The 15469-nt window shown below is 40.9% G+C and overlaps 1 protein-coding gene across 2 annotated transcripts in view; it reads right to left on the bottom strand.

The window, feature by feature from the left end:
* Positions 1–15469, bottom strand: part of TLL1 (tolloid like 1) — a 180739-nt gene that overhangs the window by 86842 nt on the left and 78428 nt on the right. For both annotated transcript variants that reach the window (XM_073577057.1, XM_073577066.1), the window contains exon 3: positions 2391–2501. In XM_073577057.1, coding sequence (XP_073433158.1) covers positions 2391–2501 — 111 coding nt within the window. The remainder of the gene's footprint in view (positions 1–2390; positions 2502–15469) is intronic.

Here is a 15469-nt window from a genome sequence, read left to right as displayed (position 1 = left end):
TTAGGAAAAATGAAGCATAACGTCACATAATTGTTTTTAAAACAAAATTAGGAAAAATGAAGCATAACGTCTATGTATCACGATCTGGCTTTCCTTTCAATCCTGTTAGTAATTCCTATACTTCCCAGCCAGGGAATGGAGGAAGAAAAATGTGGGATGGCTAACATAATTCACATTACTCAGTCTGTTAGCAGTACAAAATAGCTGGCATATTTCAGAATGTGTAGTATGCCTGGTAGGTGTTTACTTTACATACATGCTAAAATAATATTTCGGATGTGTTATTTTTGTTAACAAATTACAAACGTATCACAAATCTTATGATATTCGACTAGTTTTTTGCCAATTCTAACAAGGCAATCTGTTTAGTATTTTTTCAAAATAAAGTATGGAAAGAATTTTCAGTATAAAAAGATAGAATAATAGAATATATCTATTTGCTATAGATCGATTTCATAACAAATGTAGTTTTCTTTATAGTCTCAAGGCTTTGCCACTAGTAAATCAGATTAAATATCTTACAAGGCATTTTTGTATACAATTACTGTATATTCACGATATATTTAAAGCAGATCTGTCTCCAAATTCCACATACATAACTGCATATATTAACAAATAAACATGTTAGACATGATGAGGCTGAAGAGCGTACCCTTGATAATCCATGACAGATCAGCTGTACAAACCCTTTAAAAAAAACATGTTTCTGGATAATACTGAAAGAGGCATTTTATCATTCCAGCTCACTTTTATTTCAGAATTATATAGCCATTCTGGTATAGACTTTGAAATAAGTACACCTGCCCTATCTGGTCTCAAGGCTTTACTGAAAGTCTGTTTAGTATTGTTGTTTTAGTATGTCATAACTATGCAATCTTTCCACAAAGATTTATCTAAACGGTCTACCTATAAACCTGCCAGCAACCAATCACAGGGTAGTATTCATTTTACCAAATACATTTTAAGAAACTAAAGCTGAGCTCTGATTGGTTGCAATCTTTTACTTTTACAGTTTAATAAGAATTGTGACCCAAATTTATTGTTATATGTAAATATTCAGCATCTGATAATTCCATATTTTTGTTAAAAATGTATAGAATCACATTACAATTATCAAGGTGAAGTGATGGACAGTGCTGCCGGGGGCACAGTATCGGACTATAGTAACACCAGGGGGATATCCATTAGTAATGAATGTTTTCAGATAAGGTGTTATCCGAGCATGCTCATGTGCTAATAGAGTATCTTCGGCGTGCCTGAATACTATGTTCGAATCCTCGTGGCTGCATATCTCGTGGCTGTTCGACAACTGCAACACATGCAGGGATTACCTGTTTGCTAGGCTGTAGTTAAACTTCCACCAGGGGGAGCTTGTGAGGGAAGAGAGGTTACACACTAAGAGTAGCAACACGGAGCAACCGCACAGGTATCACATGTAACGAGAGAATGGTCAGACAAACAGAGTCAGAAACGATCAGGAGCAGATGTACCAGAAGTAGCAGCAATACACGTAGTCAAAATACCAAGCCGAGGGTCAAAACGCCAAACATGAGCGCGGGGTCCAAAAACGTGAGACAGAAGACGTTGGTGGGGTTACAAGCCGTGGTATCAAAAGCCAGAAAGAGAACGTAGAAGCAGAGATGAATACCAAGAGACGGGGTCAGAGATCAGTCCGGGTCAAACACGTGGATACAAGTCAAAGGCAGGAGGATCATCAAGGTACAAGGGTCAGAGGCTCTAAACTGGAAGCTGGAGCTATCACTAATACTGGTCAGTAGGCTATGATGGACTGAAATAGCCCAGCTAGCTCCAGAACGAGGCCGAGATTAACCACCGCATGACCAGTCCAGAGTGAAGACAGCAGAAAATAAACTCCGAACTGGACCATGACATAGGCAATCCCTGCAAGTATTGTGGCTGTTAAACAGCTCTGAGACATGCAGCTGCGGGGACTCAAACATAGAGTATCCTCGGCGTGCCCGAATACTATTAGCTCACAAGCATGGGAGGATAACACCTTATCCGAGCACGTTCTCTCATCACTAGTATTTAGCAATTTCTGACAGCAGCAAAACTAAAGTTTTCCAAAAGAAACCTATTCATTTATATGGAGAACATATAAAGCATGCATTTTAATTTGTGGCAATCATCTTTGATTTGGCAAGTAACTCAGAACTGAATCTAATCAACTGCTTTTCTCCTACCCTTGAAAATGTATCTAAGTTTCAGATAAATAAACTCTTCAAAAATAAAATACTTGAAATTCATAATGAGTAAGTCATAATTTATGAAAAGCAACAACTGCTGGAGCAATCTGTGCAAGTGGCAAAATGTGACTCAGTAGAAATGAAATTAGAAAATCGGATATTGACAAACAGAAGTTTTCTTACCGGTGGTGTGTCCCATGTGTTCATTTGAATGCTGAGTGAGGTCAATGGTTCTGTCTATTTTAAACATTTTTAAATCTTCTTCATCTAAGGCAATGTCTCCCCAAAAGACTTCTAAAAGAAAAAAAATATATATATACACGTCAGTAATTATAGGACAACATTCCAATGTGTTAAGATAAGCTATTATTGGGTTTAAACTGCCATAGTCATATCGTATGTACAGACATTGCCATTCATGAATATACAACAGACATTCTTGGGATTCTTAGACAATGTTCACATGGTTGAAAAACTAATTAAAAGTTCCCAAAAGAATATGCACATCATTTAAAATGAGATGTGTAAAATTGTACTTGTACAAATGAACTTGTGGGGTGCCATAACTCCGATTGTACTAAAAAGAAAAAAAAACACATAAAAAGTAGACATAATAAAATCTAAATAATAAATCACAATGTGCACAGCTGTATCTTCATATCGAACATCTATATTACTCGTGGAAGCTTTTTGCCTTTCATCGATCTCACACTTCATACTGTTCTTAATGTGGTTCCTCTGAGGAAACCTACATGGTGTCATGATAAGATTAATAGAAAAGGGATGAATGACCCATGGGACTCCACCAACTTGTCGCCATCATTCATAAGAGGGTGAGGAAAGGTTCTTAAACCAGTGCATAAAGCTATTCCTTATAGTAAGCCAATGTAAAGCAGTAAATAAAATATCCTAACGCGATCAGTTGGACGACACACTTAAAGGGGATTTTCCACTTCGCGGAAAGTGAACACTAAACATTAGAAATGAGAAAATATTTCTATATGTGGATTAACATCCAATCCTCCTGATATTAATGAACTCAGCTGACAGCCTGTGTATGGGGCCCCTGACAGATGATTGTCAGGAGGAAGATCTGGCATTTTCAAGTTCGGACTACTGAACCTTTTTTTTTTTTTTTTTTTTTTTTTTTTTTTATATAAGAAGATGCCAGATTGATTTGGTAGACATTAAAAAAATAAAGAACAGATGAGCACCTGGCATAGTGACCATTCCTGTGTATGGGAGTGACAAGGGAGATTGCTGATAAGCAATCATAATATACATCTATAATGTATGGAGGGCTTTAGTCACTCTCCATGTTTTCCATGGATGCTCAGTTGCAAAATCAATCTTATTGGGATAGAAAAAGGAATGTTGCATGAGGTCTACATCTTATATCAAAACGCATCACTTTGGAACTTGATGAACCCGATTATTTCAAAAGGGTTCTTGGGTCAGTAGTGGTATCCATCCAATGATCGAGTCTGCAGAAGACTGTGGTGTATACTATGAACAAAAGCTGCAACCTAAACGTGAACACAGTCTTAAGCCCCCGTTATACATAGCGATATCGCTAGCAATATCACTGTAACGTCACCGATTTTGTGACGTAGCAGCGATATTGCTAGCGATATCGCTATGTCTGATACTTACTTCCGACCGGCTCCCCCGCTGCTCATCGCTGGTCGCACGAGAACGTCCTGGATCATTTCTCGTCGGGCGCTTCCTGCTTGGCTTCATGTGGCGCCGACGAGCGACACGTGGACGCGGGCGGGAGGACGTCAGGATCGCCGTGTCTGACAGGTAACGACCCCCGACCCCTGCTATGTCGCTGGTGAGATCTGCCTGTGTGGCAGCTCAATAGCGACCACTTAGCGATGCACCAGCGATCCATATCGTTGTCGGGATCGCTGGTGCATCGCTAAGTGTAACGGTACCCTTAGAATGACACTTAGACAACTCTTATCTGGTCAAAGGATAGCGATATTATTTTGGCATCTTCTGGCAACATGGCATGCCTCCAAAGACAGGTTTGGCAGGTTAGTGCTTCTTCAGGCCCCCCTATTCAGGCTGTTATAGCCATGAGGAGGTTTTAATTTACACATAACAAACCATTTTACATTGTCCCTAATCTAGGAAAATATTTAATTATGTCAACAGTAGAAACATTCTGATGGAAAATTCCCCATAGGAAGCAGAAACAAAGCTTAATAAATTCTTGTCCAAACCACTTGCACTAATTTCTGTTTTGGCTGTGTGCTCAATCATGTATTTACTGGGAGGTAATAAAGGCACCATGCATTTGCAGAGTACAATTGATTTTAGAGCCTTGCTACAACACTCTTAAATTAAAATCACGATGATGATTTATTGCACTACAGTCTTAAAAATGCTCAACAACAGTCAGTCAATAGTTCTGTCAATAATAGATTCCTTAAAATGCTATAGGCTGCATTTTCACATTGTAATCTGTCTGGTAATTACTGCTTTAAACTTCTTGCTAAGTTGACTATATCTACTTACTAACACCTACTGCTGACTGCATTAGAACGCAACTGAAATACATTTGGGTTACAGGTTTTTTTTATCCAGCTTTCACCATAAAATAGGTTAGCCAGAAAGAACCACAGCAAAGTCAAAGTGAAATTTAAAAACTTGTCAAGGTAAATTTAGCTGAAGATCTATTCCAGACATGGTGATTTTCTGTTTTTTTGGGGGGCTTTTGTTTTTCTTTCCTTTCATCCAAGAACTATAACTTTTTTATCTTTCTATCCACATGGCCATATGCAGCTTGTTTTTTGAGGGACGAGTTGTAGTTTTTAATGATACCCTACAATTTACCATTCAATCTAATATATAAAGCTCAATGTGGGTATGTATGTGTATGTATGTCCGGGATTGGCATCTGCACCGTCGCAGCTACAGCCACAAAATTTGGCACAGTCACACGTCTGGACCCCGAGAGCAACATAGGCTATGTTGTGAGGCGAAACAGTCAGTATCACACAGGATAGGGTTAGATACACAGCTCAGCAAACGGTATCACACAGGATAGGATTAGATACACTGCTCAGCAGTCAGTATCACACAGGATAGGATTAGATACACGGCTGAGCAGTCAGTAACACAAGATAGGATTAGATACACAGCTCAGCAGAAAGTATCACACAGGAGAGGATTAGGTACACAGCTCAACAGACACTATCACACAGGATAGGGTTAGATACACAGCTCAGAAACAAGATGTGCCAAAGGAGAGGACATTTTAATTCCAAGAATTCCACTCATTCTATCTGATTTGTTCTTTGATTTTAAACTCCTCCAGTTTCCAGTTCAACTGCTATTTGCAATGTCCATTAACAATGCTCAGGGACAGTCCTTGAAAGTAGTAGGGATCTATTTAAGTAGTAGGGATCGATTTGCAATCTCCATGCTTTTCTCAGGGTCAACTTTACGTGATCTGTTCAAGAGTTGGAACTGCCAAAAATCTGTTCATCTTTGCACCGAAAGGAAAAAACAAAAATGTTTATCAAAAGGCTCTTGAATGAATTGAAAATAAAATACTATCAATACTTGGGTAATCGTTTAGTTAATTTGTGTTGCAAATCTGTAGTGTTGAATATATGATGTGAAATGTTTTTATGTGTAATATAATCATTATAATTTGTTATAACCACAGTTGGTTACTATGCCCAGGCAACGCCGGGCTCTTCAGCTAGTCTACTATAAAATGGGAAAAGAACTCCAAGCGCAATAATGATGTGAAAAAACACTATTATGCACTTTTTTTCAAACTGTATTCTATGGTATTTGTTGAATTGTAAAAATCACCAGGTAAAATGATTTTCCATATCAGTACAATTATGTTGGTAGCAAACTTGTAGTTTTTTTTTGTGAAAACAAAATCAGAAATTCATAAAAAAATAGTTTTTGCTTGAATAGCCATGTTCTGAGACACATGGTCACGGACTAAGAACTTCTATGTTCTTTATGCGGCACATGCCTTTATTAAACACATTTACTTGGCCTGGTTAGGCTTGGTTCACATTGCATTAGGGCATCCGTTTAACGGATCTGTTAAACGGATGTGCTAACGCTGATGTCATTTTTGACATCTTTAGTGACCTAGCGCTAACGGTATGTGTTAATGCTAGGTAGCGCTCAGGTACCATGCGCTACCTAGCATTAGCCCATACAGTTCTATGCACAGCGAACGGGTCCGTTTGCTGTGCGTTACTGCCAAAGCACCCAAAAACGCTGCAAGCAGCGTTCGAGGGAGCGTCATGAATTTCTAACGCATGCCGATTTTGGCATGCGTTACTATGCATTAGTATCATTGCAGGCAATGGGTGCGTTAACGGATCCGTTACATCGCGTTAGTGCCACTATGTATCAGATCCATCAGCGCATTGCCCCCTAACGCAGTGTGAACCCAGCCTTAATCAGTGCGGTGTTTTCCCTGTTAGTGTACAGCACTATGGTTTTAGTCATCTATTTTTGTGCATAATACGATGTATTGTCTATTCTGAAGAAATACAATTATATTTTAGGCACGATATAGTCATGGGTTTGGGTTTTTTACTATGCCCTTTTTCAGCTGTGAAGGTCCATCATTTATTATACTTTTCCCCAGTCACTTTTAAGTGTATCTTGACTGGGAAAATGTATGTATTATATGTTCTGAGACGTGTAAAGTTTCCATTTTTGCATCAATTGAACTGTGTAAGGGCTTGTGGGTTTTTTTTTTTTAAGGTTGTTTTTTTTTTTTTGAGGGTGGGTGGGGGGATTGAGTTTTTTTTTTTTTTATTATTATTATTTGTGAGCCAAATTTTTATTGATACCATTTCATGGTACTATTTTATTGATACCAAAAGCACCTGAAAAAAAACAAAAGAAAAATATTGCATGATTAAGGGGTGTTTCATAAAGACCTAGGAGTGGCCAAATAAACATTTGCAAAATTTTTTTTTTTGTTTTAACATACCCAACTACTAGCTGGCAAATGCGCAAAAGCTTGTTCTCATCTTCTTTACTTGGGTCTCAAAATAACTGTTCATTGGCTGCATACCCACAAGTAAACATGGTGATGTTCTGCGGACAATGCAAACTGTATGGGGATGTGCGATTATACTAACTAATCCCCATACAAGTTACACATTTACAATGAATATGTACAAGGAAAAACAACAGATCTTTGATTGTTGGCAACAGAAAATTTGCCCATGTTAAGGTAACTCAAAGCTTTTCTATGCTAATTTCTAAGAGAGGGTAAAGTCATGACTTTAAAAGGGGTGGTCTGATATACAAAGTAATTTTCATTCTAAATCTCTATTTAATGCCATAATCTAAACTAATTTCTAATATACTTGATTTAAAAATGTCAATTTTTTTTTTTTAACTACCTACTTATATTAGGACTAGAGTTGAGCGATACCGTCCGATACTTCAAAGTATCGGATCGGAATGGATCGGCCGATCTTAAAAAAAAGTATCGGTATCGCCGATTCCGATACCGGAAGTCCCATTCAAGTCTATGGGACTTCCGGTATCGGAATAAGAAAAATTCTGTTTTTCCCTTGTACAGCCTCTCTGGGGTCTGTACGGGCCTTTCGGGGGGCTGTGCCGGCCTGCCAGGGGGTCTGTGCAGGCTCCGGTGGTCTGTGCCGGCCTGCCGGGGGGCTGTGCAGGCTCCGGTGGGCTGTGCCGACCTGCCGGGGGGCTGTGCCGGCCTGCCGGGGGGCTGTGCAGGCATCGTCCGATGGGACTACAAGTCCCATCGGGCGATGCCTGCTACCATGACAGTGATTGACACATTAGCCAATGATGGGACAGTAGTAGTCCCATCATCCGGCTAATGTGTTGAATGTAAAAAAAAAAAAAAAAATTACATGCTACATACATGCTACATACATACAACATGCATACTACATACATGCTACATTCATACTACATACATGCTACATTCATACTACATATATACTACATGCAACATACATACTACATATATACTACATGCATGCACCATGCATACTACATATATACTACATGCAACATGCATACTACATATATACTACATGCAACATGCATACTACATGCAACATACATACTACATATATACTACATGCAACATACATACTACATATATACTACATGCATGCAACATACATACTACATATATACTACATGCATGCAACATGCATACTACATATATACTACATGCTACATACATACTACATATATACTACATACATACTGCATGCTACATACATACTACATGCTACATACATACCACATACATACTACATATATACTACATGCTACATACATACTACATATATGCTACATACATACTACATACATACTACATACATACTACATACATGCTACATACATGCTACATGCATGCTACATACATACCACATACATACATACTACATGCTACATACATACTACATGCATGCTACATACATACTGCATGCTACATGCATGCTACATACATGCTACATACATACTGCATGCTACATGCATGCTACATACATACTACATGCTACATACATACCACATATATACTACATACATACTACATACAATACATTCATACAATACATACATAGACATACAGTACATATAACATAGAGTAACATACTTACCAATACTTGTCACATTGTTCCCCGAAGCCATTGTCTTTTACGGAATAAATATTAACATAACAAACCACAAAAATACTCACCCACGATCCGAAGCAGTCCACGAGTGTGTCCCACGACGATCTTGGGTAGAGAACTGCAGCATCAGCTGTTGCTGCCGTTCTCTACGGGCTGCAGGAATCCAATGACGGAAGGTAGGTATCCTTCCGCATTGTATTCCTCCGCCACTTAAAAAAAAAAAAGTCCCTAGTCTCACTTTATGCCATTGCTGTGTGGGAATTTCCCACGCAGCAATGGCATAAAGTGAGACTAGGGACTTTTTTTTTTTTTTAAGTGGCGGAGGAATACAGTGCGGAAGGATACCTACCTTCCGTCATTGGATTCCTGCAGCCCGTAGAGAACGGCAGCAACAGCTGATGCTGCAGTTCTCTACCCAAGATCGTCGTGGGACACACTCGTGGACTGCTTCGGATCGTGGGTGAGTATTTTTGTGGTTTATGTTAAGTTAATATTTATTCCGTAAAAGACAATGGCTTCGGGGAACAATGTGACAAGTATTGGTAAGTATGTTACTCTATGTTATATGTACTGTATGTCTATGTATGTATTGTATGTAGTATGTATGTAGTATATATGTGGTATGTATGTAGCATGTAGTATGTATGTAGTATGTATGTAGCATGCATGTAGCATGCAGTATGTATGTAGCATGCATGTAGTATATATGTAGTATGTATGTATGTAGTATGTATGTGGTATGTATGTAGCATGTAGTATGTATGTAGCATGCATGTAGTATGTATGTAGTATATATGTAGTATGTATGTAGCATGTAGTATGTATGTAGCATGCATGTAGTATATATGTAGTATGTATGTAGCATGTAGTATGTATGTAGCATGCATGTAGTATATATGTAGTATGTATGTAGCATGTAGTATGTATGTAGCATGCATGTAGTATGTATGTAGTATGTATGTAGTATATATGTAGTATGTATGTAGCATGTAGTATGTATGTAGCATGCATGTAGTATATATGTAGTATGTATGTATGTAGTATGTAGTATATATGTAGCATGTATGTAGTATATATGTGTTATGTATGTAGTATGTATGTATATATGTGGTATGTATGTGGTATGTAAGTAGTATGTATGTAGTATGTATGTGGTATGTATGTGGTATGTATGTAGCATGTAGTATGTATGTAGCATGCATGTAGTATGTATGTAGTAGCTTTTTTTTTTTTTTTTTTTTTTTTTAACACATTAGCCGGATGATGGGACTACTACTGTCCCATCATTGGCTAATGTGTCAATCACTGTCATGGTAGCAGGCATCGCCAGATGGGACTTGTAGTCCCATCGGACGATGCTTGCACAGACCCCCGGACATCAGCACAGCACCCCGGCACAGCCCCCCGGCAGGCCGGTACAGACCCCCACAGGGTGCACAGACCACCGGCAGGCCGGCACAGCCCCCCGGCAGGCCGGTACAGACCCCCACAGGGTGCACAGACCACCGGCAGGCCGGCACAGCCCCCCGGCAGGCCGGTACAGACCCCAGGCAGTCCACACAGCCCCCCGGCAGGCCGGCAGAGACCCCCGGAAGGCCCGAAATGACGGCGCATCATGATGCGCACACACCGCGCATCATGATGACGTCAGGCTGTCAATCAACTTTGAACTTCCGATTCCGATGCCGACTTCCGATATTGAAAAAATATCGGAAGTCGGTATCGGAATTCCGATACTTGCGGTATCGGAATGCTCAACACTAATTAGGACTCTTAATTTGAGAATCAAAGTGCATGTTGGAATACTCAAACAAAGCTTCACCACTGCCACAGCCTTTGCCCCCTCCCTGAAGCGAAGTGTCATCAGTGATGCTTGTTTCAGGGGTTGGGCTAGTCCCTGTGCACCATGAAAATGTGCTTTCTGTTGCTTACTCAGATTAGCAGCAGTGAGCTGGCACTAGAATGCACTGTGAGTGTAATCAGTGTGTATTGTAATACAAATGTCCAGCGTTCAAAGATCAGCGCAATCCCCCAGAAAGTGACATCACTAGCAGGGACCTTGCAGACCTCTGCAGTTCAGGTACTCTTAGAACACACACTATGTGCTCTGGTGCCAGCTCGCTACTGCTGATCTGAGTCAACGAAAGAGGGTGCGCTGTCATTGTGCACAAGCCAAGCCCCTGAAACAACCATCACTGATGACAATTCATGTCAGGGAGGAGGCTGAGGTCTGATGATGCTTCGTTTGAGTTTCCCATCATATAAAAGTGTCATAAAAAATAAGTAGTAAATAAAAAAAAGAAGAAAAGTAGTTAGTGTAATTATGGAAGGATAGGGAACTTTTAATTCAAGCATGCTGGAAATTAGTTTTAATTATGGCATTAAATAGACAGGAATTCAGGACTTCCTATGTCAGACCACCCCTTTAAGATTGTTACACTGATCCTCTGGTTTTCTACATGATGGGAACAGTGTATGCCTCTGATTAGAATTCAGACCAACTGTAAGGGTACCGTCACACTTGGCGACGCACCAGCGATATCGACAATGATATGACCTAGTAGGGATCGCTGGTGCGTCGCTACGTGGTCGCTGGTGAGATGTCAAACAGTCATATCTCACCAGCAATGATGCGGAACGATACGACGGTTGTTGGGACCCTGTCTCTCAGACCTGTAGTATTGAGGTCATTAGTCGTTGTCCTTGTCAAACACAGCAATGCGTGCTGGCCAGCGGGCCACCAGAAATCAAAAAATGGCCCAGGACATTCGACCACGATCAGAGACATTGCAGCAGGGGCCTGGTCGCTGCTAAGTGTCACACGTAACGAGATCACAGGCAAGATCGCTGTTGCGTCACAAAATCGGTGAAGCAACAGCGATCTCGCTATGTGAGACGGGGGCTTAAGGTTGTGCTGCAGGCTCAACTGAGTGCTGTCCAGCAATCCAGCCAGCTTCAGAACAGTATTTACAAGCGCTAAGGAAAAGCACTCAACTCCTGGCCTAGAAGCCCTGGCCACTGGTGGCCAGATACCAGTGGTGGCTAGCTACCTAGGCAAAAAGCTGTAAACAAAACAATTTTCAGAACAAAAAATCTTGACAACAAAATTGAGAACAAAAAGATTTTTAGTAACACTTTGCAATTTTACCCATTCATCATGATGAGTCAAACCCTTCAATCTAATGGGAAAATATATCTATTTATGCAGTTTATAAAATGGCAGGTACAATCTGTTATTCGTCAAGTCCCACCACTATCTTAGTTTGTTATCGCTACAAACATCTGTTATAATACAACACAAGAATCTGCTTTGCTTTAAGTCTCTGTATACTGTCAAATTAATAATAAAGTAGTTGTACGTCATCTGTTTAAAAAAATAAACCATTAGGCTTTTTGAAAGTGGTCAAACCCAATTTTTATGATGCTTTATACAATCATTTTGGTTCATGCGTCAACATAAAACTCCCTAAGAGGATAATAAACTGAATGTGCCAAAAAGAAGTAACCGGTAATTCCTAAGATTATAATTTATTGCCTTCTTTGCCTACTTATCCAAAATGCACCACCTGTTAATCTTTCTTTGCCAGTAATCATTTTGTAGATATGACCACTGACAGAAGAGACTTGCATTACACACCCTTTGTTCTTAAATCTGTGTCTTATTAGCTTCTCATACTAAAGAGTCCTTCAGGAAAGCAAATTGTTCCTTCCACTGAACTTACTAATATTCACTTTGAACATCTTCCTATTGCTATTGCTGAGCTACGTGTATTCCAGAGTCGTAATCAGCATATGTTTCAGCATCAGATTTATGTCAACATGGACTTGAGAACAAATGTTACGCATGCTCTTTTCACTTCTTCCATTTGATTCTCTCTTCTTCCCAGTTGAAGTAATGTGTGTAGAAAAAAAAATAGAATAGATAATAATCATTTGATCATTAAAAAGTCTCTACAAGTGTCATAATTCAGGTCATGAAATGACAAAACCAAATTCTGAAACTTTCCAACCATGAATTGTTGAAGTTAAGCTAAAAAATAAAACTACACTTACCGGTAGTTGGGTTTCTAAGACCCTCCACGACAGCACATAGGAGGTTACCTCCCCATCCTGATTAGGGACCGTAAACAAGAGGTTAAATAGCCCTCCCCTTCCTCTAATCTCCAGTGTTTTCCAAGGACCACATAGAGTGAAAGCTTGAAATATTATTTATTCTCATAACTCACATGAACAAAATTTTGTTGGGGGGGAATTACCCGTGCTGTCGAGGAGGGTCTTAGAAACCCAACTACCGGTAACTGTAGTTCAATTTTCCCTAATCCCCTCCACGACAGCACATAGGAGGTATACCAAAGGATAATGGTTTAGGGAGGGACCACGGCTTGCAGGACTTTCTGCCAAAGGCTAGATCTCGTACTGACATAAGATCTAATCTATAATGCCTCGTGAAGGTATGGACTGAAGACCAGGTCGCGGCCTTGCAGATCTGCTCAATGGATGCATCAGCTTTTTCTGCCCAGGAGACGGAGACAGCTCTGGTGGAGTGGGCTTTCAGGGATACCGGAGGAGGTAGATCCTGGTTTTTATAAGCGGCCGTTATCGCTTTTTCGATCCAGTTAGCTAAGGAGCTTTTGGACGCTTTCTTCCCCTTGTTTGGTCCGCCATACTGAACAAAGATTCTGATCTTTCCTCCAAAGTTTTGTCTCTTCCAAATAGGTCAGAACTGCTCGCCGGACATCCAGTGAATGGAATCCTCTTTCTCTCTCGTCCCTCAGGCTATCACAGAAGGAGGGCAGTATTATTTCTTGGGATCTGTGGAAATCTGAAGACACTTTTGGCACAAAGGAAGGGTCTAGCCAAAGAATTAGCCTATCGTCCAGAATTTTTAGATAGGGTTCTCTGATGGACAGAGCCTGAATTTCTCCCACTCTCCTTGCCGTTGTAAGGGCTACGAGTAGTGCTGTTTTCCAGGATAGTTTATCTATCTGGGCTTGGTCGATAGGTTCAAATGGAGGGTTCGTTAGACCCTTTAGTACTATATTCAGGTCCCATGTCGGGGCCATGTTGGATTTATTTGGATGGATTCTGGAAGCTGCTGACATAAACCTCCTGATCCATTGATGCTCTGCCAGGCTTTGATCGAAGAAAGAACTTGGGACTGATATTTGTACCTTCAAGGTGCTTGGTTTCTTACTCTTGGATAACCCGTCCTGTAAGAAGTCTAGGATCTTTGACATGTTGGGGGTGGAAGGGATCTATGGGAATGGATCCGTACCATGCTGAAAGGGTTTTCCATATTTTGGAATAGCTTAGTTACTCACCGATAACGGTGTTTCTCGGAACCCATGACAGCACCACGGAGAGAGGGGGTCCGCCCATCAAGGACAGGAACCTACAGACAAAAGAGCGGCACCTCTCCTCCGCCCCCAGTTGGTTACAGAGCATCAGAGGGTCTCCCGGTTAGTTAATAACAAAAGTATATACATAACATTATAATTTGCATACTTATAGAGAAACCTCGTGACTAAAAACACACTCTACACACATTAAATCGTGCTCACCGCACACGTGAAAAAAGGGGGGGAATTAAGCGGGTGCTGTCATGGGTTCCGAGAAACACCGTTATCGGTGAGTAACTAAGCTATTCTCCCTCACCCATGACAGCACCACGGAGAGAATTTCAGAGATTGGTAGCTTAGGGAGGGACCACCGCCTGAAGGACCCTTCTCCCGAAGGTCAGGTCAGACGCAGAGGCTAGATCTAGGCGATAGTGTTTGAAAAAGGTAGAAGGTGTTGACCAGGTGGCCGCCTTACAGATCTGTTCTATCGATACCTCTGATCTTTCTGCCCATGAGGTCGCCATTGCTCTTGTAGAGTGGGCTTTTAGACCCTCCGGGATGGTATTCCCGCTGCATGAGTATGCCAGGGCAATCGCGTCTCTTATCCATCTTGCCAGGGTACTTTTGGACGCCCCGAGCCCCTTACGAGGTCCCTGGAAACACACAAAGAGAGATCCTTCCTTCCTACATCCCTTGGTGGCCTCTAGGTAATGCACTAAGCACCTCTTCACATCTAATGTGTGAAATTTCTCCTCTCCTCTATTCGTAGGGTTTGGGCAGAAGGAAGGAAGGACTACCTCCTGTGATCTATGGAAGTGTGTTGTTACCTTGGGCAAATATGCAGGGTCAGGTTTCAATATAATTCTATCCTCCATAATTTTAATGAATGGGGGTATTGCCGATAAGGCTTGAATGTCACTTACTCTGCGGGCCGATGTTAGGGCCACTAGCAGTATCGTTTTTAATGATAGGGTCTTTAGTGGAGCTGACTGAATAGGCTCGAATGGGGGTCCTGTTAGGGCTGACAACACTAAGTTCAGATCCCATGATGGTACTTTCTGGGTAGCTATTGGTCTAGACCTGGCTGCGGCCCTCATAAACCGTGCCACCCAAGGGTCGCTCGCTACCTCCTGATTATAGAGGGCGCCCAGGGCCGCTACCTGTACCCTCAGTGTGTTAGTCGCTAGTCCCTGTTCTAACCCCCTTTGGAGGAATTCCAGGATTTTATCCATTTGTATTCCATCCTGAACCTTTGCCC

This window comes from Dendrobates tinctorius, unplaced genomic scaffold (assembly GCF_039654945.1).
Source record: "Dendrobates tinctorius isolate UK_male_01 unplaced genomic scaffold, ASM3965494v1 ptg000008l, whole genome shotgun sequence".
Classification (NCBI taxonomy): Eukaryota; Metazoa; Chordata; class Amphibia; order Anura; family Dendrobatidae; genus Dendrobates; species Dendrobates tinctorius.
The sequence above is the reverse complement of the archived record's forward strand: the minus strand, read 5'-3'. Positions and strand labels throughout refer to the sequence as shown.